Here is a 24,303-nt window from a genome sequence, read left to right as displayed (position 1 = left end):
GAAGTGTCTGTTTTACATCCAGCTCAACATTATAGTAGCCTACTTTCTATTATCCGATGAAAAGTGTGTGTTTGTTCAACTAAAAGATACAATAAAATCCAACAATAGGTACAATAAAATAAATTATTTCAAAGTATTTTTTTTTAAAGTTCTGATTTATTAGGCAATAACTTATCCTTTTACAATTACATTTAACAAAACATATATTTATGTATACTGTCAATAATTTATGATTTTTCTTCTTGCTTGGTAAATGATCTCAAAAACAAAAACAAAAAGCAAAAATATAATGAATCGATGCTCGGCGTAAAGAGTAATAAACGAGCATAAAACAAAAATACATGTTTTTCTAAGTTTTAGTGGCGCATGCGGTAAGCACGATTTTAGTCATTCACCGAAACGGTTTATCGCTTTTTTTTAGGTTTTTTCGTTCCAAACCGAAAGTCATCCTTTCCGCAGACATGTACAAAGATTTTGCTTAGTTTAATCTAGGTCTGTTATTCCAATGCTCTCTCTATTGTGTTCTACTGCATTTTCTACATCTAATGTGCATCAAAACGGACGAACCTGGGTTTTACCGATAACAGTGTATAATTCCGTTCCGGTTCCGAACGAGGTGCCATTCATCCCGAAAACTTAATGCTAATAGGCTATCCTATGATATAGAATCGACTTGTTAACTCACTACGGAATGTGTAACAGTGCCTAGAGCGGAATAAGTATGTGTGTGAAATATCCGTATTCTTTGTATGAGCGCTCTTCAAAGCAACTCCTGGAGGTTTGAAATGCTAAAGTCTGACTATAATTTGATGTTAAAAATACATAAACTGCAGTTAAAATATGCTGGAAGTGCACGGTTTGGTAAATACGCTGCACATCGTGTCCTTCTTGAAAAATTCGCTACCTCTACACATCGAAGAAGGAAAGTCTCATTGCTAAGGCGCTATGGTGTTTCTCGATTTTAAATAGGTACATTGGTTCAAAATCGTGTCCTATCTTGGATTTTTACTATTTTAACAAAATGCACTATCAGGATCAGGATTGCCTTGTTTTCTCATCGTGTATAATGGATAATTTCGTTTAGTCTATGACGCAGACCTGTCATTTTAACATGTTTCTCTATGTCCCTTCTATTCGGTTTGGCACTTCACCGATAGGCCGCTATTTATGCACCAGGATTGTTAGTGATTGCGGTTTACATACAACCGTTTTTTAATAAGTTCTTAGAAAGCTAGAAAACACGCGCGGAGTCCAGGTGAAGATTCGATCCCATCGCAGACAAGCTTACATGTGTCTGGTGTTGCCGAAATTGATGCCGCTCTGAGTAGCCCCCTTGTTTGAACCATACTGCAGTGAAATGACGGTCTGACCGGCCCTCAACTGTTCATCACTGAACTGGCGCTCGTTTTTGTCCGCTTCCTTCGGTCCGATCGACGGTTTGCCGTATTTACCTGCCTTGCGGCCGAGCGACTGGATGCAGATGACGACCGAGTTCAGGTTCTGTCGCTCCCATAGATCCACACTCTGGAAGGTTTCCTGTGGTGGTACACCGAATTTCTTGGCCGCTTCCAGAAACGCGGAGATGTTTTCCATGCACTTGAACGCCATCTTGCTGGTGTTGACCTTCTTGACCGTGCCGGCTTCGATGGCGTTCGCTAGCGTACAGAGTATAGTACCGTCCTTCAGCACTTCGAAGAAGTTATCCATATCGCCTGACGTGTTGATCGGTTCGCCGGTTACCTCCTTGATCCATTCCAGGCATTCGGCGGCTAATTCCTCGCTGTACTTTGAGTTGATCTGTAACGGGTAATACGGAAATATGTGTTACTTAGTAAAGTTTGTTCCTTGGCCAAACCCATATACGGAGCGAACGTTCATACTCTCGAGGTGTATGATGCCTCGAAGGTGTGACCCTAGTAAACCTTGAACCTCACCTCAAGGCAGGTGGATATATTTAACTACCATTCGCTAGGCATCGGTCCAAGGTATTTACTCGTGACGACATGCATCGACGCATTGTCATCAAGGCCGTTGCACGCACAGGAGTGCTAATAAGTTTACTTGTACCAGTGGCCACGAATGGCATAAATATTTCCTTTTTTCCTGCGAGAGAATAATCATAATCGGAATGCCCTATGTGCTATAAATGTTGTACATTAGTTGCCAAGAAGACAAGGGCCGTGAAATTTGATTCCAATTGTCATTTGTGTAACTTGTTTTGCATTATGAGCGCCATACTATGACGATGTAAATCATCCAAGTGTGTGTGTTTTTAATGAGGATCATTTTGGAGGTCCTATGCTATTTTGCATACAAAAATGCATCTACGTGATATTGTGGTTTAATTTGTTTAACAAATAAACTTTACAACGCAGATTCCTTAATACGTTCGTGTGCAACTCCAACTGAAAAAGAATATAAAATACTCAGCGTCTCAATCATCATATTGCTGCGCTTTGTGGATGATATCACACTCAAATTAGCCTTTGTGCTATGTACATCACGAATAAAAAAGATGTACAATGAACGCGAAAGGAATCAACAATATCATAAAATTTGAACTCCAATTCGGTGAACTTCCGCCGCTAGAGATGACGCATCGCTCGACATAAGATCACAAACGATTATAATTTTGGTTCGACAAACGGCTGCATGCATCAAAACCCAAATCAATAGCCGTTTTTTCATTCGTCAAATGTTTGATTTCACTTTTCCAAATTTCCATAAACACATTTTTCCGTACGTACCAATAATGCAATGCTGAGCTTTACCCGACTCGCTAAGGCACGTTACGATTAGGTGATTAATTTTGAGCGTTTCTAGTGATCGAAGGAACCGGGTGATGTTGTATCGCCTTTTATGTCGTGCGTTCTTTTGCATTGGACCTTTCCTCGACCTTGTTCGAATGGAAACTAAAACAATATAAAAATTATGTCCCGTGTATGTAGCCTTTTTTGGTCAGTATTTAGACGGACTTATCCGGGGACACCTTCTTTGCCACCTTTCCTCATTCCGAAAAAGTTGACGAGCTTAACGAGATTGGAATGTCTTGAGACACAGTTGAACTTTCATTGCTAAGTCAGTCTTAGTCATTCTCGTCTGGCCGCAAAGAGTTTAAAGGTTTTAAAGAATTTTTGATCAATTGAAGACAATCGTTGGTATATGTATGAAATATGCGATAATAAACCGTAGCAAGGTACATACAGATACTGTTATTGTTTGACGTAACCGTGAGACGTGCTGTGAATTTTATCATCGAAATGATCGATTTTACTATGCATTTCATGTACTCGTATCGAGATGAAGTTATCGAGTGAAAAATAAAAAAAACACATATGCAAGCAAGCGCATTTAATCGTCTAGAGAAAGCGGTTTAAGCAAAACCTAGACATAAATCAGTACAACTCCACAGCTCAGTAACCTTCGTATTTCGAATCTCAACCTTCCGAAGCGCAACATTGACAGCGTTCCGTTTAAAGATTCTTCCATATTTGGATTTAAAAAAGTACCAACAGCGGTGTCGAGACGGTGGTACAGTGGTACAGAACGACTTCCAACAACTTGTTTCAGCCGAGGTCTTGCCAATTGCCCCTGGTTGCGTGTGCCTCTACACTGTTTGTCGGAGCGCTTGTATTTGTGACGTTTTCAGACCCCGAAAGATGTATGTATGTGTGGACGGACCTAGCTAGAGAAACCTGTTCCTCCATAATACCGGCAAAGATGATAAAACCGAAAGTACACACCCCGAATGTACGAAACGAACCGGAATCTTCCAGAAATTGGAAGGCTTTCAGACTCGCTAAGGGGCGAAGACTGGATAAAACACTTTTTACCGTTTGTTTTCTCCGTGACTCATACTGATCACAGAAGCGCCGAGTTGGGCATATTGGAGACAGAACGATCAATGCGTTCATCTAGCAGTGCGACATTGCCCTGTCTAAATATGGCCATAAGAGAATCGAACGTTCCATTCCACCGATCGGTATATTAAGCAGGGACCTGATCGAGCGCCGCCATACTCGACCTAATCATGCCGTCGAAATCATCAGAGAAGGCTTGAGGAGCCAAAAAAGGAGTTTTGACAGATCGATGAAGGACGTGTTGACCTGTGGTGGGTTGAAGCTAGTAGCGAAGGTTTTAAAAATATTTCGCCAATGTCTCCTTTTTGTTTTTTTTTCTTTTGCGATGGCTACACGAGTCTCTCGCCATGTAAATACTGCATAGTATCTTCAGATTTAAAGCATTCATTCATCAGAGTGTGAGTAAAAACTCATAAATTCTTAAATGACAAACACTTCACCCAATTGTGGCTAGTGCCCGTCATGACGTGCGCGAGTGGTACCTCACGTTTTGGGAAGTGACTAAATATATGTATTTGTCAATCACCATTCCATTCTTTGTGACGCGGCATGAATGTTGCAATCGGATAAGCAAATGTTGATCGTTTATTCTTCGGATACGGGTGATGTGCTTGTGGTTTGGAATGTAACCTGCTTTCTGATAAAGATGGCTTCGAGCTATTCGTTGCTTACATTACGGATACGGTTTCACCTATGAAAATTATGAGCTGCTAATGATGCAATGATAACTAGCTTCTGTAAAGATATATCCATAACAATGTATACCTTCTCGAGTTTAAATTATTATATGCACTTCGTTCTTTGTAAGCACTTTAAAGCCTTGTGATAATTGGAAAAGCGTTCGTAAGTATCGGCCGGATAAACAGATGGTGCGCTTTTTGCTCCGAAAATGGACTGTACCGCAGGCGGCAGTCGCTGTTTTTATGGTCCTTCTGTTACTGCCGGTGTTGAAAACTTTACATTTAAATATGGAAGCCCGTCTCACACAAATATGCCACCATAGCTCTCTCTCAATGCTAGTGTGTTCGTTTCCGTTTAAGTTTGACCGAGTTTAAGAACTACGATCCAGGTCAGTCGAATGACACACAGTATGGGTTTTGGGGCATACGCGTCTACTCAGCAATTCTGATGTGTGAACCACATTAAACACCAACGACGCTTGAACAATCATAGGTTCTCGGATTGGAAGGTTATTGTGCTACCCTGGTGGTTTTGCAAATTCGACTCATCATCATGTATGGACATTATGTTTCTGTAATTCGTGTAACCCAACCAGACTACACGAGGCATAGGAACATCCTACCTTCTTTCGTTTCAAATGGCTCCAGGAGCAATTTGTGAACCCGGTTCTAATATCTATTAACAACAAATAGCTGGCTGGTGTGAAAAGATACCAACTAGACACGGTAGCTAGAGTAGGCAAATGCAAAACCAGTACTGCAGAGTAAGCAAATGCAAACCCGTGTAAAACCACATCGAAGCATCAGTAGAAAAAACACAAAATAAATTGATGCCTCGGGTGTATGGCTCGTGTGGTGTGAGTTAATATTTTTCTATGATTTGCGGGATAATGTGTATCTGATTTTTTGATGAACAGGATACTCACGGAAGTATCCTCGGATGTACAGATGTCTCATTATGGATAGAAAGCTTGCACATTTAAAATTTTTTTTTATTCGATTACCCTGCAACAATGATGCGACGAAGAAAATTTTGAAACACTATAACTACAGGGTTGTTTGTTCTAAATTATCCCATCAATAAATGATTATGAGCCTTACGTAATTGATGTGCTATCTTTTGAATCCCTTCTTATTCGGACGGGACTTTGTCGATAAACGATACACCATAAACTCATACTCCTTTTTGCTGATGTAATTGCTGAACAAATTGGCAGACTGAACGCATTGTGTAAATCGCTTCCACACTATCTGTGAAGTATTCTCCTAAACATCGTCCCCGTGATACGGGATACGTGATAACAGTGCAGGAGTTTATTGATTACTGTTTATTGCCCATTACTCGGTGTGCAAGAATCATGTGATGACTATTCTTTCGAGTGCATCGTTCAAATGCCAGTGCTATAATCATACAGACTCATAGTCTTCTTTACGAATTATTTACTATGAGCCGTGTGACGTGCTAATGATATATACACAAAAACAATCCCCACAAAACATCCATGGAAACAAATGGCAATCGTTTTCAATTTTCTTTGATTACAATCACAATTGAACAACGATGTGTACCTACCACTTTCTATCGTGTTCAGTAGATAGAGAGCAGGGAAATTAGATGCATATCGTTCGCTCGCAACCAAACATTTGACGGCGTGTGGTTCGATCTCGGTCAAATGATTTATTTTCGCATCGGAAAAAACAGTGCCCTGGACAAATATAATGCAGATGATATCGAACGTATACTGCTCCGATGTATACTTTGCATGGAATTGCTAATGTTTTAAGACCGGAAACGCTCCATCTTTGCCGTCAACATATCTTCTTGTTTACAAGTTTGATAATGTGCGAAAAATATTATCAAAAATTTTTTTAGTCACTGCCAAACGACCCACTTTTAATGACCCTATAACCGGTTTCATATAAACCCAAATTTACTGTCTTGGCATCGCAGCACGGTTTGCTTTCCGATGAAATCACGTCTTTTTCGTGCACAATTCTGAATCGATTTATACACGTCAATGACTGGTACCGTGAATGTAATGATAATGATGATCGTCGAAAACGGTTGGTCAAACGAAAGGAAAGAAGAATCACAAACATAACCCTCAGGCCAGTTGGTTAAGATCATCATCGTCACCGTAGACGATCTAGCCATGAACGAGAACGAGATATTGCCATGAAAACTGGAGACTGATGGTTTCTTCCTAAGGGAGAGCACGCTGTGATGTTACTGCAAGTTACAAACATGAAAGCGGGTCAAATAACTTGTTTTACTTTCAAATTGGGTATTCCTACAACTTCTCCATGTAATGTGCGTATATATACGATGTTGTCAGCATCAGAGTAAACAATCCAAATTAAGCATAATTCATTGGAATATTACGTTGGATATGTGTTTAAATTAATTCGCAATGCTAAATACCTTTTCCACTAGTTCCGTTTTGATGTGCCTGATTTGCTTCATCTAATCACGTCATGAGTAGGTGATGATCTGTTGGTTTATCACTTTTGGTTTGAAGCCGATATCAAACGCTTTTTCATTTTACAGATAGGTATTCTTTGCTTAGAGATAACATTACCAGGTGATCTGGCGTTGATTCGGTGATCAGGTGCCGTAGTAGGGATATTCTATGTATTTATGTTGCAAATTGATTATATGTTAAAACATCATTCTCAACATTATAATGTAATTGAATGTAGTTGTAATTAAAGGTTGTGTTGTGTAATTGAACACATGTTTCCTCGATTCTTACTCTTTAGAATTTGTACTTCATATACACACGCGCTTCAAGAATCGTAATTATGCGCACGAGATCTCAACACCTAACGTTTTGAGCGCCTATTACACTGACAATAATTAACAAACAACACACCGATAATTCTACCTATTCCGGAGAGCTTCCCAACGGCGATTAAAGATAGAAAGAGGATTAGATGGAAGAGAACTTCATAAAAACTGGAGCCTAGAGACTACGAAGTTTAGCCTTTGACGGACAAGAAACGACACGTAAAGTTTTTAACGTTTCTTCAGGGCGTTTCGAATCAACTTCACCACTAGACCGTGGTAAGCAAGACTACCAAATCATGGCGTTTGATTTGATTTGGACTATTTTTCCCCCGTGACCTTTGCTATTGTGCGTGTATGTGTGTATGAACCGAAACAAATTACGAGTAAACAAACACTGGATAGAACGTTCATTCAATTAATCTTAAGATTTTTTAACAGACACAGGGTCAACTGTAGCTAAGGTTCAACATTGCAAAGGCTCGAGGCAACAAAATTGCGGATCTGCCTTTGCGTTGGATAGATTGTTCAGCAACCCATCGATACGAGTTGCGTCTGAGAATGGCAGATTTATTGTGAGTCGATCACCTCAAACTTCTCGATAAATAATAATCGGGCATCGTAGCGAACACATCTTCAGACACTGCCGAGCTCGACCGCAGACACGATGAAGTGTCCGTGGAGATAATTTACGTTACACTGTGAAATGATCATGAGCTTAGGTACAGGATGTGAAATGATCTGTGAAATAAAACCATACACCCTATAAAACCGAATCAAAAAGATATTTTACATCATTGCGCAAAAAAAAAATATATAAATCGTGATGCAATTGTTTACCTTCAATTTACATGTGTACACCTGACATGTTTCACAGTAATTTAAAAATCAGAAAAAGAGCTAGGTAAATTGTCCAGAGATGGGCCATCGCGACCATTAAGTAACAATTCCAAGGGTACAATTTGTAGTTATGTAGTGATTCAACACACAAAACGCTATGAATAAGTGTAAAATAGTGTGATTAAAAATATGCACTTCAATATCGCGTGGGTTTCATTCGTAACATGTGAAGATGACATGGTGTAGCGTTGTGCTAGTATCCGTAACTGTACAGCTTTCTGGTGCTATGAGTGCAAACAAGTCATTTAGCCATTGAAAGCCTCGTACCAAAGCCGATAGGGGAAGAATGACTTCATCACTCAAAATATAGCACACTTCCCTCCGCATTGAAGTGCATTCAAACATCGAACGTTCGAAGAGTATTACAAGGCACGTATGCCGTGTCAGAAATGTAGCAACAAACTAACTACCTAACTGTCCACAGCAGTTTAATGTGAATGTCTCCAGCTTATCTGCTCGTAAGATACAGTAAGAGTGCCACTATAGGACTGGAACCCTTCAACGCTTTCATAGACCTCTTCTCGACAGCTCGAGCTTATCTATGTATGTTGTATTTTGTTCCCATTCGTTCTTCGATGGTTCATTTCACGGGCTAATGAAATCCATAACGCACCGCGTGTACCAATGGCCCCCCTTTTGTCTATTGACAAACCGAGATTAAAGCACTGTGAAGCCTTGCAACGGGTTTACACAATTTACTGTTGCCCCTACACCTCTTCTCAACGTTTAAGGTTGAATGTACTGGTTCGTATACGAGTGAGGACAAAAATTAACTACAATCCTAACTCTAATCGCGCGCTAATGAAGACGCCATGATCCCATCGAATGGACTGAACGGCGTTGGCCATAAAAAATATTCAATTTGATTGATTGATCCGCATTCACACCACATGATTTCACCGAGCAATGATCTCATAAAACATACAAATACAGATGAAGATCACGAGTTTCGGTAAAATTTACAAACCAAAACTCCAACTTGCTTATCTGCAAATATGATGATGGTGCCAAAAAAAAACTCATTCGGAATTTTGATTCTGGTAGTAGAGGTAGATTCTGCTACTGCAGTGCGCAAACACGAAATCTTCCAATAAACGGCGGTAACTATGTCAATAACCCGTACCCGGACTAGTGACCTCGCGGAGTTGCGGAAGGAAGTCTCTGTTTAACAAACCCGTTGATTGATGCGACATCGAAATGGATACGTTCCAACAGATGTTGAATCGAGGCGGAGGTGACGGTACAACTGTATTTTCTGTTTTGTGACACACAGGAAATACGTCATCAAGACCTGCGGACTAAGGCCAACATTACATGTGGTGCAAGTGTTATCTCTGGCGTCGGCGGAAAGAAGTACAGGAACGTGAGTAAGTGACCAGTTCTAGTCGAAGTGAACACCTTGAACGCTACCACGATGTTGTTTAAGTGCTGTTTGGACCAATCAATAGATAGCGCTATCAGGGCCACAAACCAAATTCCATTATTCTGTCGATTTTGTCGGAGAAAGAACCAACACATATAAAAGCGCAACCTGCGTCCCTTGTAAACTAGGGCGAACCTTCAGTGAAAGGAAGTTTGATACTTCCTATGAAGAAAAAGTGATCGGATTAATTTATTAATGGTGGATCCATATAGGAGTAAGACTAAGGAAACGAATTGACTATTGGATTTCATAGTAGCATTGGTGTGGCACCGTGACACGTATGCTGACTTTTTGAAGAGTTTTAGAAAATTGCGTCTTTTATTCCAAACCCCTATATGACCGTCACAACTTACAGAAAAATGATCTCAAATATAATTTAATTGCTTCAGCTCACTACCTAAAGGTGGCGTTGTGGTAATCTTGCAACGAATAGAAATCAATTAATCATATCCCAGACAACGGTACTCTAAAGCAGTGGTCCCCAACCCATGGTCCGCGGACCACTTGTGTTCTGTACTGCGATACGATGAAAAGAGTCTTCACATTCACAGTTTGTGATAATGGCTGATAACAACCACAGTTGAGCTTGTTTATGAAAACAATAAATACGAATTTATCCAACCATCTCGGAAACCCTTATATATTGTTGGAACAAAGCTCGGTAACGGAACCAACAACAGATACCATTTTCAAAAGATCGTGCACGTGCGGGGTACTTTTTCAACAATAAAAATATCTCCTTAAACCACGAACTACAGCTAGAAATTGGGAAAAAACATTACCGTGAAGGATGGAATCATGTAAGCAAGAATCACAGCTGCAATTGAAAGTCAATAACAAAAGAAACGGATTACCTAACTCACGATTAAAGGCCTCATGCTAGGCTGCATTTAAAATTGTTACTCTTTTACTGTTTTATTAAACTCGGACGTTCGTGTCGTGGCGCATTCACGCTAAACTTTTCTACATAAACCATCACTTATTTGTATCGCGTGGCGCTCGTTTGGCACCTGAATGGGCATTTCGGGAATGCTTTGGAATGTTGTAAGAAGGAAAACAAACAGCCTTCGCCAGGGGAGAGTGTGCTGCAGTAGCTAATGGAATGGGGTGGCTTATATTAAGTGATGTGCTAGCTAAGCATTTCTTTTCTATTTATTGCGCTCCCTTGTTAGTAGCCTTCCTTAACTTCCTTTCACAGCAACGAAGGGCGATCGTTGACGTGTTGACGGTCATCTTCACAATGATGCAAGCCTCAAACTATGGTGCTATGTCAGGGCTGTGCAAGGTCTAGCCGTGGTTATAAAAACCAAGTCAAGGGTTTGCTGTTACAGTTTTCGTTCGCTGGAAGTCATCAGAAATTCTATCTGGAAACACCATCACGTACTTTCTTCTAGTTCCATCCCTCATTTACTGACCCCAACAAAGTATAAATGCCTCCTGTCCTTGAACGCGGCACTTGAGATATTATCCCACGCTCCTCAGAATAATCATAACAATGTTAGTTGTAGAATGTTAATTTTGGAGTGGGTAGGGGGAGGGATGAGAGAATTGTGCGCGATGGAAGAAGGTAGGAAGATTTTTTACATTTTTGACATCATCAAAATTTAATCGCCAACAATGTGATAGTTGTGCCCTGTGCCTAAGGTCAATGGGATGCTGAAGTACACGGTGAAGAGTGTTTTCAATATCTTCAAATCGATGAGATTATGCAAACCGCAAAGAGGATCGTGAATCATTCACCAACCGTTACCAATCGTACATTTGTATTCGAATTCAAATTTCAAACAGTCAAATGGCTACTAATGTTCGGCAGGAAACGCTATTGGTTAGAAGAAGTACCATTATTATTTTTTAGCGGAAACTTTTATATGTGACACACGCTCGAAAGAGTCTCGCCGATACTGCAAAAAATGGGCATTGCTCTGATCACTTGCCACGTACGTTAAGGGATGTCTACTTTGATGGGGGTTTTAAGGGATCTTCTTTCTTCGTGATTGTTACTTCTCCGTGCTTGGTTTTGTACCTATTTCTTTTTCGAATAATTCCTTATGTGCTAGAAGGAAGAAGGATTTCAAACATCCGTGTTTACTGATGTTTGGCAGAATGGGTTTGAATATGAAACAACTCGAAAATCTGACACGGAAACGAACGTGAAGGAAAAGAACCGCTCAGCCAACACACGAAGTACGAACAAGTGAAGAGGATGACATCATTCGGCCATCTATTCGTTTTATTCTGGTAAATATTATGTCTTCTTTTTGCATTCAGTTTTAATGACGTTGGTCTTGTAAAGGCGCGGCCAAAGCGATGATATGAGTCTGCGACACACCTAACAACAGGCAGTAAATTGCCTAACTTTAGCGCATGTTCCGATTTATTTAAGCCTTTAGAAGAGGGATCTTATTGTTAACCTTTCTAAAGTCCTTATCCTTGACAAGATTACAATATGTGTACGGCTATTGAGTAACACAAAAGAGGGAAGCAATCAGAATTAACGGAAATTCGATGGAAAACGGGAAATGGTTCCGGATAGACATACACATTCGATGCATGCAAGAAAATTGATATGAAACCGCAGGGCGGCTTCATTCGCTTTCAGTAATAATGTATTGCTGGTAAGGCAACTTACAGTTAAGGGCCTCCTTTCGTCATTCGTGGATGAAAGATGGCGGAGATTGGAAAGCTGGAGATTATTTTTTCGGGGTGCAGTTTTATGGGTATGTGTAAGCTGCAGGCTAAATATGCAACAGATGCTTTTGGCTAATTGAGAATTAATCGCATTTGCAACGCGAAATACGGGCAAACGCTGGGAGCTGCTAATCAGCATAATGGAAAACACATTAGCTCGAGCGACGCAATAAAAAACAGCAATGGGTTTTGGGCGAAATAGAAATTGAACGACTGTCTGAAAAGACTGTGAAAAGACTACGCAACCAACGAAGTACGCTTCTTTTTGTCGATTAATCGCCATGGTAACAAAGATCTTCAGAAAGCGACGTATACATATTATACGGGAATGATACTGGATACGCATGCGAAGGAGCATAAACGGGGTTATGGTTAAACATGTCGTGTTGCGGATGTTTGGACGTGGTTTACACTTACATACAGAAGGACAACGGCATCGTGACAGTAATCGAAATTGCTTCCCACTTTTATGGCGAAGGTGTGGTACGAACTAGCGTCTTCTGGAGTGATTTTGATTGATTGCCTCTCATGAGTACGCATATTTCAAATCATTAAAGTGCCTGGCATCTATCCGAAACATACAATTTTTAAACATAACTGAAGTAATAGGACACGAAAGAATTATAGCAAAGGTTCATGATGTCTCAATTAGTCCCAAATGTAATGTACATAGCGTAAATCATCATGTTTGCTCGTCAGTTAGAAAAACTATTAACCCATTATGTACAATGCGCGGGCTTTGTGTAAGAGCCTCCTCTCCATATTAAAAACAACGCGCCATATATTATCACACTACCGTGATCATAATCTTCCGAAGAACAAACAGCCAGATACATGTTGCGTTCGATTGTGGTACAAAACCGGATCAAGTAAGGCAGCTTAAAACATAACCACAGAGGAACAGAAACCCCCCGCAAGTTCCTCTAGGTGAACGGTTTGACTGCCTTGGTATGTGACCTAACACGACGAGAAGGGCGAAAACCACGATGGTCCCAAAGGAAGCATTCCATTCCCGTTTCCCGATATCTAAACCACTCTTTTCTGGTGGTACAATAAATGGGACGGAATTATCGTGTCGCAAGAAGTTTCAATCTTCTTTTTTCGGTTTTTTCGATTGGGATGAAGGGTCAGCTATGAAGAAATGCAGAATGACCAAAACGGGATTCTAGCAAACATTCGCCTTGCACGAAAAAAAGCATTAAGATGCAACGGCTCCCACGCAAAAAGCATCAAAGTGTAGACGGGTGGTAAGCAAATTAGGGCGAGCCTCAGGGAACGATGCTAATGTAACGACCACACCGATACTCACCTTTCGCTGAGCTTCGGCGGCGAATCCGGATTTCGGTGCACGATGTGTCGACATGATTTCGATGGAATTGCACTGCTGGACACAAAGATATAGGGTTTTTAATCCGAATAGAGTTGTTTGACGTTTAGTAGAGCTGTGGAACTAGTTCGGAAACCGGCAGACAACGGGACACGCGCGGAAAAAATTGGACAGCTGGAAAAGCGGCAATGACAAAAGCGTAAATACTGCGAGCGAAACGTCCAGACGCGAACACGGCACTTGAAGAATTGAAACGTGCAACACGCACTCTATCACACGGAGACCTATATGCACATTTGGTCTAACCTTTATGTTCCCATGGCTAATAGTTGAGCCCCTATTTTTACTTAAAATGCCTTTTTATTGCATTTAAACTCACGTAAAGTCTTTTACCTTCTTCAGGAAACATTATTAAACAGTTTCAACTTTTACATTTAAAACCATTATCAAAACTTTAGCTTTTACGATGAAATCAAACAGTGCACTTGTTCACAAGGGTTGACTATCGAAGCCAAAACACAAACATTGACCAGACCGCTTGTGGATCTTTTAGGCCTGCGGCCATAGGGTGCAAGACTGGGAGAAGCCTGATCACAACAGCCGCTATTGAAACAGAACGGTTTATAGCACAATGTTAAAAGTTCAAGTTTGGGTTCGATGGGACATGAAACAATTGGCAATATGTGCACAATATCTTTTCTTTAAATGTTTGAAACATATAAGTGAAGTATTTTTAAATTTGCTCTCAATACATTATTTCTTTCTTAACAACCTTAGTTATTTCGCATACGTGCACTCCGGATCAAAGTGAATATCAACTAAGTTGCTCCTAGCAAACCCGCAATCTGAACAATTTTCTGTTTCTTGTTATGCGTGCGTTGAAAATCGTAACCCCACATTGAGAATGGTAGTTCTGCTTTAACATATTTCAATTGTTATTAATAACATACGTATCATCGTAGTTTAACGTTTATTTCGCGTTCGATTGCACCATAACAACATGATCACGATTTGCGTACCGGTATTGTTCTATTTTATGTTGTAATTTTCCGCCTTGTTTTTGGGCACACTGAATTCTGTTACATCAAGCTAGTGTGCATATTAGCCTTAGTTGTTCGTACAATTTGGTGTGGATGACAAAAAAGCTGCTAACATTTATAATATCGTCGTCGATTACCATCGATTGTGACCAGTGGTGCAAGAGCGTTAGTGTTGCGTTACACAATTGGCGTGCAGATAAAGCACATTGGTGCATATTTATGTTAGTTTCGGTGGCAAAACATCTAGAACTCTTCGCCATTTGCTGGGTGGGAGCATCGGACGATCCGTTTAGTGGTAGCCAAAAAAAATCCAACAGTACCTAAACAGTTACAAACCAATTGTGCCTTTTAGTTCCTTTTAATTTGAATTTAAATAAATAAATCTGTCTATTTTTCGCTATAAGCAGCTCTGCATATCGTAACATCATTCTGTTTTCCTCCAATGGCGGTAACTTTTACGTACCTTGAACGACACCACAATAACGGGCAGATATAACAGCTTTGGAAGGGGTTGGGGTTTTGAGATGAAAATGATCAGATAATAATTGTATTATCGAAAGGGTTGGTATCGTTAAGTAACTAACTATTTATACCTTGCGCTTATGGTTGTTTCTCGCGCAGTACCTTAGTGGTTATGAGTTATGTTTTGTTTTGCTTAACCGTGCTGGGAGATGGTGACATATGCGTGTGTTTTATATGTCTAAACCAACTCCAATCTCTTCATCTCTTTGATTAACTCCTTTCCCATCTGTGCTGGACTTCTCGTGACAATCACTCCTGCCTTTTCCAGCGCGTTGATCTTATCCTGAGCACCTCCCTTTCCACCGGAGATAATCGCACCAGCATGGCCCATGCGACGGCCTGGCGGAGCTGAAAGACCAGCAATGAACGACACTACCGGTTTCGCTTTGATGCCCTACGAAAGAAAAGAAAGTCACACGGAAGTGAAGGTATCTATCTCTAAGATCTATGCATAAGACTAATAAACAGACCTGGTTGTACTGCATAAGGTAATCGGCAGCCTTTTCCTCGGCTACTCCACCGATTTCGCCGATCAAGATGATACCCTTGGTGTCGGGATCCTTCAGGAAGACCTCCAAGCAGTCGATGAAATCGGTTCCGTTGAACGGATCACCGCCGATACCGACGCACAGCGTCTGGCCAAGACCGACTTCGGTTGTCTGATGAACGGCTTCGTAAGTCAGTGTTCCAGAACGGGACACGACACCGATCTTGCCGCGTTTGTGAATATGTCCCGGCATAATACCGATTTTGCACTGCAATTATTGGAGTTAAAAAAATTAAACATTTCATTCATTTATACGTAACCAAGCAACGCGACAGCATCATCTGTTTTGCAGCATTCGTTCGAGCCAACGGTTCACACATTGTTCTATTTTTATCCAAGACAGTTTGCTTAATTTGTTCACCGGTTCCATATGGCAATGAAACTTGGTACAAAACCAACCTTAACAAGCGCTAGTTGCGATGTAATACCGTGTGAAAAAGAGAGAGAGAGAGAGAGAGAGAGAGAGAGAGAGAGGGAAAAAGAGAGCGCAAACGAGAGCGACTTCCGTGATCCATCGTAAGAACCAAGAGGTTTATCAGTGGATCTTGTTTACAAGCACCAATCTCAGTTCCACGTCGGGCAGTAAGTTACATTTTGTTATCGCTCCTTGACAAGAGGTCAATTCTTCGTTGTGTATTGAACTTTGTCTCACGAAGATAGTACATCCGTTGGACGGCAACCAGTAATCAGTCACAAAAACAATGCTTCCCTGCATACCGATCGGACGGTCTCATTTGGTATACCATCGCTACTCGATATACTTACTTGCTCGGGTGCAATGATTCCGGGGCAGTTGGGTCCAACAAGCCGCGACTTATCCTGTGCCAGCAGGGCGTGCTTCACCTTCACCATGTCATGCTGCGGCACTCCCTCAGTAATGCACACAATTAATGGCATTTCTGCTTCGATTGCCTCCATGATGGCCTTTGCGGCACCAGGTGGTGGCACGTAGATCACGGTAGCTTCTGCACCCGTGGCTTTCTTGGCTTCGGCCACTGTGTTAAACACTGGACGATCCAGATGCGTGCGACCTCCCTTGCCGGGGGACACTCCACCGACCAGTTTCGTGCCATATTCGATAGCTTGCTGCGAGTGAAATGTACCCTGCTTGCCAGTGAATCCCTGACAGATCACTTTCGAGTTCGAATTGAGCTTCAGGTTCTTTCGCGTAGATTCATAGCTCGCGAAACGGACGCTGGTGGTAAAGCCATCTACAATAGATAAACAAAAGAACAAAATGTAAATGTCGTGCTTGCTGAGCGGCAGTACGTCATTGCAGTTAAGGTTAACTAGCCATATGCAAACAGCAAACCCGGTCAACTGCTGCTGTGAGCGTAAAGTACAAGTGCAATACAATAAACAAATCGCTTGCCGATGGCAAAATTTAATCACGCAAAACCAGTTCATCAACTTAGATAATGAATGCAGCATAGCTTGATTACGAATCGCACACGCAGCACAATATCAGCTATATGACCACAGGACCTTTCTATTATTTGGGATTATGTAATTTTGCCAACTGTTTTCCCGATTAGACCGCTTCGCCCGGCCTTGCGTTTCTCCGGTACAGTCCCAACACTTACCTTTAACCCGCGAGAAAAGCCTTGCACTTGCGGCTGCCATCGTTCGAAGCAAAAAATGCGGAATTTAGCTTTAAAATCCGAGCCCTAAGGTGCAAAGTCGCCTTTTAGTCGGAACCCTCCGTATTATTCGATCACCAATTGGTCGACTCAATTTGACAGCTTGCGAACAAACCCGACAGTGCTGCCAGTTGTTAAAAGTGGTGTCAATAATAAATTCCTTTCATTGGGAATGTTCTATAGAAATAATTTCGGACACAACTTAAATGCCATTTGTAATTTTGAACAATTTTATTAAATGGGCTAGAATTCAACGTATAATCTATTTGTCTCCGCTCTCAGTAATAGAAATAAAATAAAAAGGCTAGCAGGACTTCTATGTGAGGGCATTGCTTGTGAACTTTAAGCTTTCTTGGGAAGCTGCTGACTGATTTTAGCAAGTGCTTCAAACGTTCTCGGCTCCCAAATTGCTAAATCTGCTAATACTTTTCGGTTCAGCAAGACATCATTTTGGTACAGGCCGTACTGAAAATCCGCAATTTGCATACCATGTTGTTCGCAGCCGGCATTAACTCGCTGTGTCCATAGTTCTCGCATGTCTTGCTTTTTTAACTCACGACCTTTAGTGGCGTAGGCTAAAGCTCTGTTTACATTGCGAATTGCGATAGAATAACAGTTACGCCGACGGCCAATAAAGTGCTGCAAATGGTAAAACGAAACAAAACCATGAGTGAGGTCACTCCCGTAAAAGGTGCTTTCTAGGCTGTTGGTTTACTCACTGCGGCTAGTTTGAAAATTCTACGCTTTCGCCAGAACTCATCCGGCCCTCGAGAACGCACCAAGTTAACGATCGAGGTAAAAACCATGTTACTAATTACCAAATCCTGTTTAAACTACCGTAGCCCTGTGATGCTGTGGAGAACCAAAACAAAACAACATGTGCAATTTTACGTAATGTCAACCGTGCCAAAGCATTCATAAAAAATGTGTTGTCAAACGTAAGTTCGTATATTTTCCGCAAGACTACGCTAGCAGTATCAAAACAAACAGCACATAAAACCGGAAAATAAAATCGTAAAATTAGACAGTCTTGCACAAAGAATCATACAGGGAGAATCGTTATTTCGCAGAGAAAACGTAATTTAAGCACAATATGCACAAACACTAGGTTAAACGTGCTAGGTACAACTGTTAAAGAGAGAAGAATCATTTCGATAGGCTGGAAAGAACGTTGGATCTACAAATCATGGCTACGGTACTGTGTCACGAAGGGAGGTTAAGCCTTTATTGCTTTCTGGGCGGAATGGCTAGTTTGGTGGTTTTCTGCAGTGCAGAAGGATTCTTGCAAGAAGAAAGCATTTGGACCAAAGCTGCGCTTTCGATGGGCTATTACATTTTGCTAAACATTATTATTAGGATAAGATACAATCCGCGTGACTATCAGGTGAGTAAGCTCCAGAAGCCTGTCGTTATTATCGATGGTTTGTGGATTAATCCCGAGCTGTACTGTTGCTTTACGTAATGATCGTTAATTTAAAATGTTTATCGCAGATTGCAGTGAGGGCTGCTTTCCTCGGGACTGTTTTATCGGCTGGTGTTATTGTTTTTCTCTACTCCCAGTATCAGTACAAATCGTTCGGCATCTATACCACCCTTATGGCATTATTTCACTATACAGAGTATCTGGGCATAGCCATATGCAATCCCAAAACTTTATCACCAGATTCCTTCATATTAAACCATTCGATACATTACGGACTGGCAGCCGCGGCTAGTTGGATAGAATATTTCATTGAAACGCACTATTTCCCTGGTTAGTTGTGTGGACATTTCGTATAGTGAACTTAATCATGTTGCTCATGACCTATCGTTGATTTTTTAGAATTAAAAACATACAAATTATTGTGGGTCGCTGGAGTATTGCTTTGTCTAGCGGGAGAATCGCTTCGGAAGGTAGCAATGATAACGGCCAGCAAAAACTTTAGTCACATCGTAAGCATACGTAGTAGACGGTATCAATGATAGGTAGTGTGAATAAACTGTTGATTTTCTTCTAGGTTCAATTCGAACGGCACAATGAACATGAGCTGGTAACATGTGGTGTTTACGCTTGGATGAGACATCCGTCCTACGTGGGATGGTTCTACTGGTCGGTAGGAACTCAGGTAAATAAATACTTTTAGCACCAAACTCATCCATTGCTTTATGAACGGTTCCTTGTACTTCATCCTGCAGATAACTTTGGCAAATCCAGTATGTTTTGTAATTTACGCGATAGCTAGCTGGAAGTTCTTTCACGATCGGATACTGATGGAGGAAATAACTCTGCTAAACTTTTTTGGCGAAGAGTACATCGAGTATCAAGAACGAGTTCCTTCCGGTTTGCCATTCATTCGAGGGTTTCGCGTGGAACCATGATATTTCGAGCATGATCCCGACAGCGAGGATCAAACCAGTTTTCACACGGACATGCACGATGAGACTGACAAGCGCGAAGCATGTGAAACGATCCAGCGAAGCGCAGAGGACAATTACGAAAGAGTGGTGATGGAAATAGCTGATGTTGTTGTGGGCCGTAGACGTAGTATCGGAGGCGCTAGCTCAGAACATAGTCGGAACCAGAGGTACTCGGGAACGTACGATAATTGTGACGATCAGGACGCAACATCGCTGGTATAGAAGCGTCACAGTTCACAGTTGATAAAAAAGTCGTACATATTTTAGTTATCGACAGCTTGTGGACAAAAGCACATACTACAGTCAAAAAGTCTATTAAAACAATTCCTCAGGCGGTCAGGCAACTCTACAGCACACTAATCAACACATAAGATAGCACGAACGTAACGGTGTTTATTTATATTTTCTAATATAAAACATAGCTTAAGTGTGTTTGAAATAATTTATGTGTATACAAAGGCATATTTTTCCGTATTTCTAACAAAAGCTAACCATTCGCAAAATTTAGTACCTAAAATGGTTCGAGCAAAGTGGAACAAATACAAAACTGTTCATAAAAAATTACCCTTTCTTAGTTCCTTTCGATGCGCACCTTGGCCGATTCTTTAACGTTAAAATTCGGTACACGATCTTTCTTGCCAAGAATCTTTGTGGTCGGTTCGATGTAAGTTACATTACTGATAATGCTCAACACGCGTCGCTCGATGATACCCAGGAACAGTTTGGCATTGTTCAGTGTTACCCGTCGTTCGTTGTTGAGCAGATTCAAGATGGGAGCTTCGTCGCACATGAGTAGCCTGCAAAAGTGACCATTACAGTAGGACATTAGACAACTTTGAGAGTGGTAAGTTGTTACGACCGACGTTCTTACTTGTATATTCTTTCGGCCATTCTTAACAGCTCGTCTAATTTAACGTCCAATTTGAGCTTGATTTCTTGGGCCGTATCGGCCGCCTCACGGCACTGCTGTTCGGCCAGGCGAAGTGCATCGATGTTGTCATCTTGTGAGTGTTCCTTCGACTCGTTGATTGCTATCTGCTCCGCTGTGGAAATGCATAACGGTAAAAACACGAGTTAACTATACCATCCCTAACGACATGTCTCTCGCATCACATCGCTTACTGATGTTGTCCTGTAACAGTTGAACACTTTCGGTGAGCGTTTCCACCTCGTGGCTCAGCTCGTTGACATAGTTGAAGAGTGCAAAGTTTTCCTCCTCCTTCTTGATGAACTTTGCTACCAACCGATCGATATCATCCTCACCCGAGAAGTTCATGATGCGCGTCATGATTTGTTCGTACTCTTGGTATTGTTTTTCAAGATTTTCGAGCATCTTCTTGCGTTTTTGTGCCTCACGCTCTTCCAGTTCCGCGTTTGCCCTTCGTTGTCCCTTGATGCCGAGAAACTCCTGCAGCTTGGCGTCATGATCGAGCTTGCGCTGTAACTCGCGCATCTCCTGAATGTGAGCCAATTTGTCACTTTGGCCTTTGTCCTTCAGGATTTGCAATTTAGTACAGAGCTCCTCGCGTGTGTCATACGCGGAAGTGGCCTGCTCGATCAGATCGATCATGTAGCGCTTGCCTTCGTTCAGTTTACTAACCAGCTTCTCCCACATGATGTTGAAGGTGGCCCGTTCAGTCAGCATGTGGTCAATGGTTTGGCGCAAAAGCGCATTCTCAGCCATCACCGCACCAGCACGCTTGTTAACCACGTCTAGGCGGTTCTCCAACTTCTTGACCGACTGTTGCGCCTTGGCAATGGTTTCGTTGTACAGATTGTCCGTCACTTCATTGTTCCGTATCTCGGCAATCTCTCGGTGTATCTTCTTGATATGTCCCTCCAGCTCCCACAGACTGTCCTTTTTCGCTTTTAACGCTTGTTGGGCCTTTTCCTGCTGGTCGTAGGCTAGCTCCAGTACCGCTTCCAGCTCCTGTTCGCGTTTCGAATGCGTTCCGTTTTCCTCGCAGTTGAGTTGCAGCTGGAGTTGCTGCTTCTCCTTTTCGAGCACGCAAATATTTTGCTCAAACTTGCGCAACGCTTTCGATTTCGTATCCAGGAACGAGGCACGCTCGTTTTGTAGCGTTCGGAGAAGCTTTTGCAGACGTGATATCTCTGCCTCGGCTAGTTGATCCATCTCGTACTGCTCGGCAGCTCCGATCTCCGATGCCATCTTCGGTTGGCTGGACATTGTGAGTTTACGTCAGGATTATCCGGGGAAGGGAACGCTAGCTACCGTCTTTGTGTCGTGTTTTTTTTTTTGTTTGTCTGCACGCTGCAACTGCCCCTGAAAGTAAGCACAAGATGCAACCTTTAATGAGGAAAACATACAGTTGCGTACATGCGCATGCCGGAACCATCATCAGGGAGACGGGGCGTAATTGGTGAAACAACGTGCAAAACTGGTGTAAACAATTAGCATAAGTAAATCTTTTGATTGAAGATGAACATGCACACAGAAAAAGCAAGCGTAATCGTTGTGGTTGTTTCGAGAAACTTGCTGTAAAATGTGCTGCATATAGCTGCAAGCAGAAATGAAATACCGACGGATTCCGAAAGCGCTAGAAAAAAACCTCTTTCTCTAGCCTTTTTCGCGGGTGCGAAACAATGGTGCGAATATTGTGTGAGATCTTCAATTCTAAAAAAGAAACACTTTCTATCTATCTTTCCGCACACAAACACAGGGGTAAAGGAGGACAGTAAACGAAAAAAGCACTTGAAAACTAATGGGAAACTTCCAAGAAAAGCGAGATTGAATGGAAATTCTATTTATCCACGTAAAGTAATTGATTTCTATTTCAATTTTACCTTTGTTTCAGAATTGTTTCACTTTCATCGGTATTGGAAGAAAACTGGTAAAACACAAATAAAACGATGAAAAACAAAATACCAACCACTTCAACGGATCTGGATTGGCGTTTTTCAGCTTAAAAACCGATTGGCCCAAGAATGTCGGAAGTTGAAAAACAACTGACACTGGATTGCCGCTTCTCTGTCGGAATTAGAAGGAAGTGCCGTAAGGGACGAAGTACCTCGAAGGGTAACGTTTGATCGATTACGAATGACCGTTGTCATGGATATCTTGATATGCGGAATCCGATACTAGTGAAGGTTTCCACGTTGTGTTTGTGTGTGTTTATTGTTGGCTTCATTCAATGCAATCCCGTTGCATTTGCACCACAAACCGGAGATGTGTTTTTTTTTGTTAAATTTTCTTAGTCAAGAAAACATATAGATTAGAAAACAAGCAAAAAAGGAGGTGGGTAAGATAAAAAATAGGACTTAATAATAAAGACAACGTATTCACTTCCGGAATAAGGTTGCACAGTCATAAAAAGTTGCGACACATTTTAGGAAAGGACATCACCTGACCATTTTTAATTGTAGACAAAGTACGTAGTGAGAAAAATGTGGCCACTATACCTGGTATAATGCATTCGGGAAGTGTCTTAGTTCCGGTTTACAGTTATGCGCACAATCTTTTGTAATGAACTTTTTGATTTGATTTTGTTATTTGCATTGATAAACGTTTGTTTGATTATTTGTAGTTCCATATGAACTTTCCGAACATTTAGGTACACAACAAAACAGTGGTTTATCTGATTTCTTATATGAGTGAAGTAAAGTAATTTAAATCTATTTATGTTTATAAAAACACTATACTCAAATCATAATTCATTATGTATAAGGTCAAAAACCTAAACTAAACCAGTACATATGTACATTTTTCTAACTTCTTGCTAAGTGACGCCAACTTCCCATCAGACTGCGTTGGCCCTTTTTGGGGTCTTCAAACACTACCATGAATCGCCACAATGTGTCACGCTGACGCAATGCTGTCACAACGCTTGTGTTTGGGCGCCACAAAACATACATGGCAAGGCGAGCGGTATCTTATGTTTTCCAAGTCTACCCGCCCGAGGCCGTACGTGGCTGCATGTAAGGTGCATTTTCACTCGAGTGCATTCGAAGCAACGGATGCCGGGTAACCCGAGGGTTGCGAAAATTGTGTATTTTGTAAAGTTGCATTCATCCGCAACGTTGAAGAACACCAATATGTACATACAGTTTGGCTCGCATCAGCACCAAGATCTTATTGTACAACAAACGTAGAGGTCGTTGCGTTGCTAATGTTAAAGGAGTACCTTTCGGCTCTGTTCCGAGTCTATTCCGTTTGAGGATATCAAGACTTAGCGCGTTGCGTCTGTAATGTCGTTATACGAAACTGGCTACGGGCATTGTTTTTTTCCTAGGTTAGAACGGCCTGGTCGTATCAAAAATTTGTTTTACCACGTAGCAGGATAGTCAGTCCATGCTACGGGGAGACGGTCCGGATGGGATTTGATCCCCAGTCCTGCCGTGTGGGCCGGCGTCGTTTATCACATACACCACCGGACCGCCCCTACGGGCATTCTTAGTGCTGTAGGAATAATGGTCGGTTTCTGATCAAGTGTTTGTATTTTCGTATGCCGATTTACATAAGTTTACATGGTGCGT

The 24,303-nt window shown here is 41.5% G+C and overlaps 5 protein-coding genes across 7 annotated transcripts; 1 reads left to right on the top strand and 4 right to left on the bottom strand.

Annotated features, from left to right (window-relative positions):
• Positions 1–185: 185 nt before the first annotated feature.
• On the bottom strand, positions 186–13,928 carry LOC125760447 (myophilin). The gene is made up of 2 exons (XM_049420587.1): positions 13,646–13,928; positions 186–1,797 (listed from the first exon to the last, which is right to left on the bottom strand). The coding sequence occupies exons 1-2, from the start codon at positions 13,697–13,699 to the stop codon at positions 1,285–1,287; spliced, it is 567 nt and encodes a 188-aa protein (XP_049276544.1). The 5' UTR covers positions 13,700–13,928; the 3' UTR covers positions 186–1,284.
• A 661-nt stretch (positions 13,929–14,589) lies between these two features.
• LOC125760438 (succinate--CoA ligase [ADP/GDP-forming] subunit alpha, mitochondrial-like) lies at positions 14,590–17,516 on the bottom strand. 3 transcript variants are annotated; one of them, XR_007417995.1, is made up of 5 exons: positions 17,356–17,516; positions 16,538–16,983; positions 15,696–15,980; positions 15,297–15,619; positions 14,590–15,202 (listed from the first exon to the last, which is right to left on the bottom strand). XR_007417995.1 is itself a non-coding variant. In XM_049420578.1 (4 exons), the coding sequence occupies exons 1-4, from the start codon at positions 17,393–17,395 to the stop codon at positions 15,404–15,406; spliced, it is 987 nt and encodes a 328-aa protein (XP_049276535.1). In that variant the 5' UTR covers positions 17,396–17,516; the 3' UTR covers positions 14,590–15,403. The 3 variants fall into 3 exon arrangements, 1 of the variants encoding a protein (XP_049276535.1); XR_007417996.1 differs by having other exon boundaries at positions 14,590–15,023; XM_049420578.1 differs by having other exon boundaries at positions 14,590–15,619.
• Positions 17,517–17,624: 108 nt separating this feature from the next.
• Positions 17,625–18,324, bottom strand: LOC125760451 (39S ribosomal protein L20, mitochondrial). Its single transcript, XM_049420592.1, has 2 exons — positions 18,132–18,324; positions 17,625–18,051 (listed from the first exon to the last, which is right to left on the bottom strand). Exons 1-2 carry the CDS (start codon positions 18,216–18,218, stop codon positions 17,755–17,757), a joined length of 384 nt encoding a protein of 127 aa, XP_049276549.1. The 5' UTR covers positions 18,219–18,324; the 3' UTR covers positions 17,625–17,754.
• Positions 18,325–18,391: 67 nt separating this feature from the next.
• On the top strand, positions 18,392–20,046 carry LOC125760441 (protein-S-isoprenylcysteine O-methyltransferase). Its single transcript, XM_049420582.1, has 5 exons — positions 18,392–18,796; positions 18,904–19,165; positions 19,235–19,344; positions 19,410–19,517; positions 19,588–20,046. Exons 1-5 carry the CDS (start codon positions 18,599–18,601, stop codon positions 19,768–19,770), a joined length of 861 nt encoding a protein of 286 aa, XP_049276539.1. The 5' UTR covers positions 18,392–18,598; the 3' UTR covers positions 19,771–20,046.
• A 136-nt stretch (positions 20,047–20,182) lies between these two features.
• On the bottom strand, positions 20,183–22,847 carry LOC125760434 (coiled-coil domain-containing protein 63). The gene is made up of 4 exons (XM_049420575.1): positions 22,615–22,847; positions 20,932–22,093; positions 20,681–20,852; positions 20,183–20,606 (listed from the first exon to the last, which is right to left on the bottom strand). The coding sequence occupies exons 2-4, from the start codon at positions 21,995–21,997 to the stop codon at positions 20,381–20,383; spliced, it is 1,464 nt and encodes a 487-aa protein (XP_049276532.1). The 5' UTR covers positions 21,998–22,093; positions 22,615–22,847; the 3' UTR covers positions 20,183–20,380.
• Between the last annotated feature and the right edge of the window lie 1,456 nt (positions 22,848–24,303).

This window comes from Anopheles funestus, chromosome 2RL, assembly GCF_943734845.2.
Source record: "Anopheles funestus chromosome 2RL, idAnoFuneDA-416_04, whole genome shotgun sequence".
Taxonomy (NCBI): domain Eukaryota; kingdom Metazoa; phylum Arthropoda; class Insecta; order Diptera; family Culicidae; genus Anopheles; species Anopheles funestus.
The sequence above is the reverse complement of the archived record's forward strand: the minus strand, read 5'-3'. Positions and strand labels throughout refer to the sequence as shown.

Coding starts and splice junctions, on each gene's coding strand:
- LOC125760441 (XM_049420582.1), top strand. CDS start 18,599: ATGGCTACGGTACTGTGTCACGAAGGGAGGTTAAGCCTTTATTGCTTT. Junction 18,797..18,903: donor ACAATCCGCGTGACTATCAG/GTGAGTAAGCTC, acceptor TGTTTATCGCAG/ATTGCAGTGAGGGCTGCTTT. Junction 19,345..19,409: donor GCAAAAACTTTAGTCACATC/GTAAGCATACGT, acceptor ATTTTCTTCTAG/GTTCAATTCGAACGGCACAA.
- LOC125760438 (XM_049420578.1), bottom strand. CDS start 17,395: ATGGCAGCCGCAAGTGCAAGGCTTTTCTCGCGGGTTAAAG. Junction 16,984..17,355: donor GCTTTTCTCGCGGGTTAAAG/GTAAGTGTTGGG, acceptor TATCTATTGTAG/ATGGCTTTACCACCAGCGTC. Junction 15,620..15,695: donor ACCTTATGCAGTACAACCAG/GTCTGTTTATTA, acceptor TTTCTTTCGTAG/GGCATCAAAGCGAAACCGGT.
- LOC125760451 (XM_049420592.1), bottom strand. CDS start 18,218: ATGGTTTTTACCTCGATCGTTAACTTGGTGCGTTCTCGAGGGCCGGAT. Junction 18,052..18,131: donor GAATTTTCAAACTAGCCGCA/GTGAGTAAACCA, acceptor TACCATTTGCAG/CACTTTATTGGCCGTCGGCG.
- LOC125760447 (XM_049420587.1), bottom strand. CDS start 13,699: ATGTCGACACATCGTGCACCGAAATCCGGATTCGCCGCCGAAGCTCAG. Junction 1,798..13,645: donor CCGCCGAAGCTCAGCGAAAG/GTGAGTATCGGT, acceptor TACCCGTTACAG/ATCAACTCAAAGTACAGCGA.
- LOC125760434 (XM_049420575.1), bottom strand. CDS start 21,997: ATGTCCAGCCAACCGAAGATGGCATCGGAGATCGGAGCTGCCGAGCAG. Junction 20,853..20,931: donor ACTGTTACAGGACAACATCA/GTAAGCGATGTG, acceptor GCATTTCCACAG/CGGAGCAGATAGCAATCAAC. Junction 20,607..20,680: donor ATGGCCGAAAGAATATACAA/GTAAGAACGTCG, acceptor TCACTTTTGCAG/GCTACTCATGTGCGACGAAG.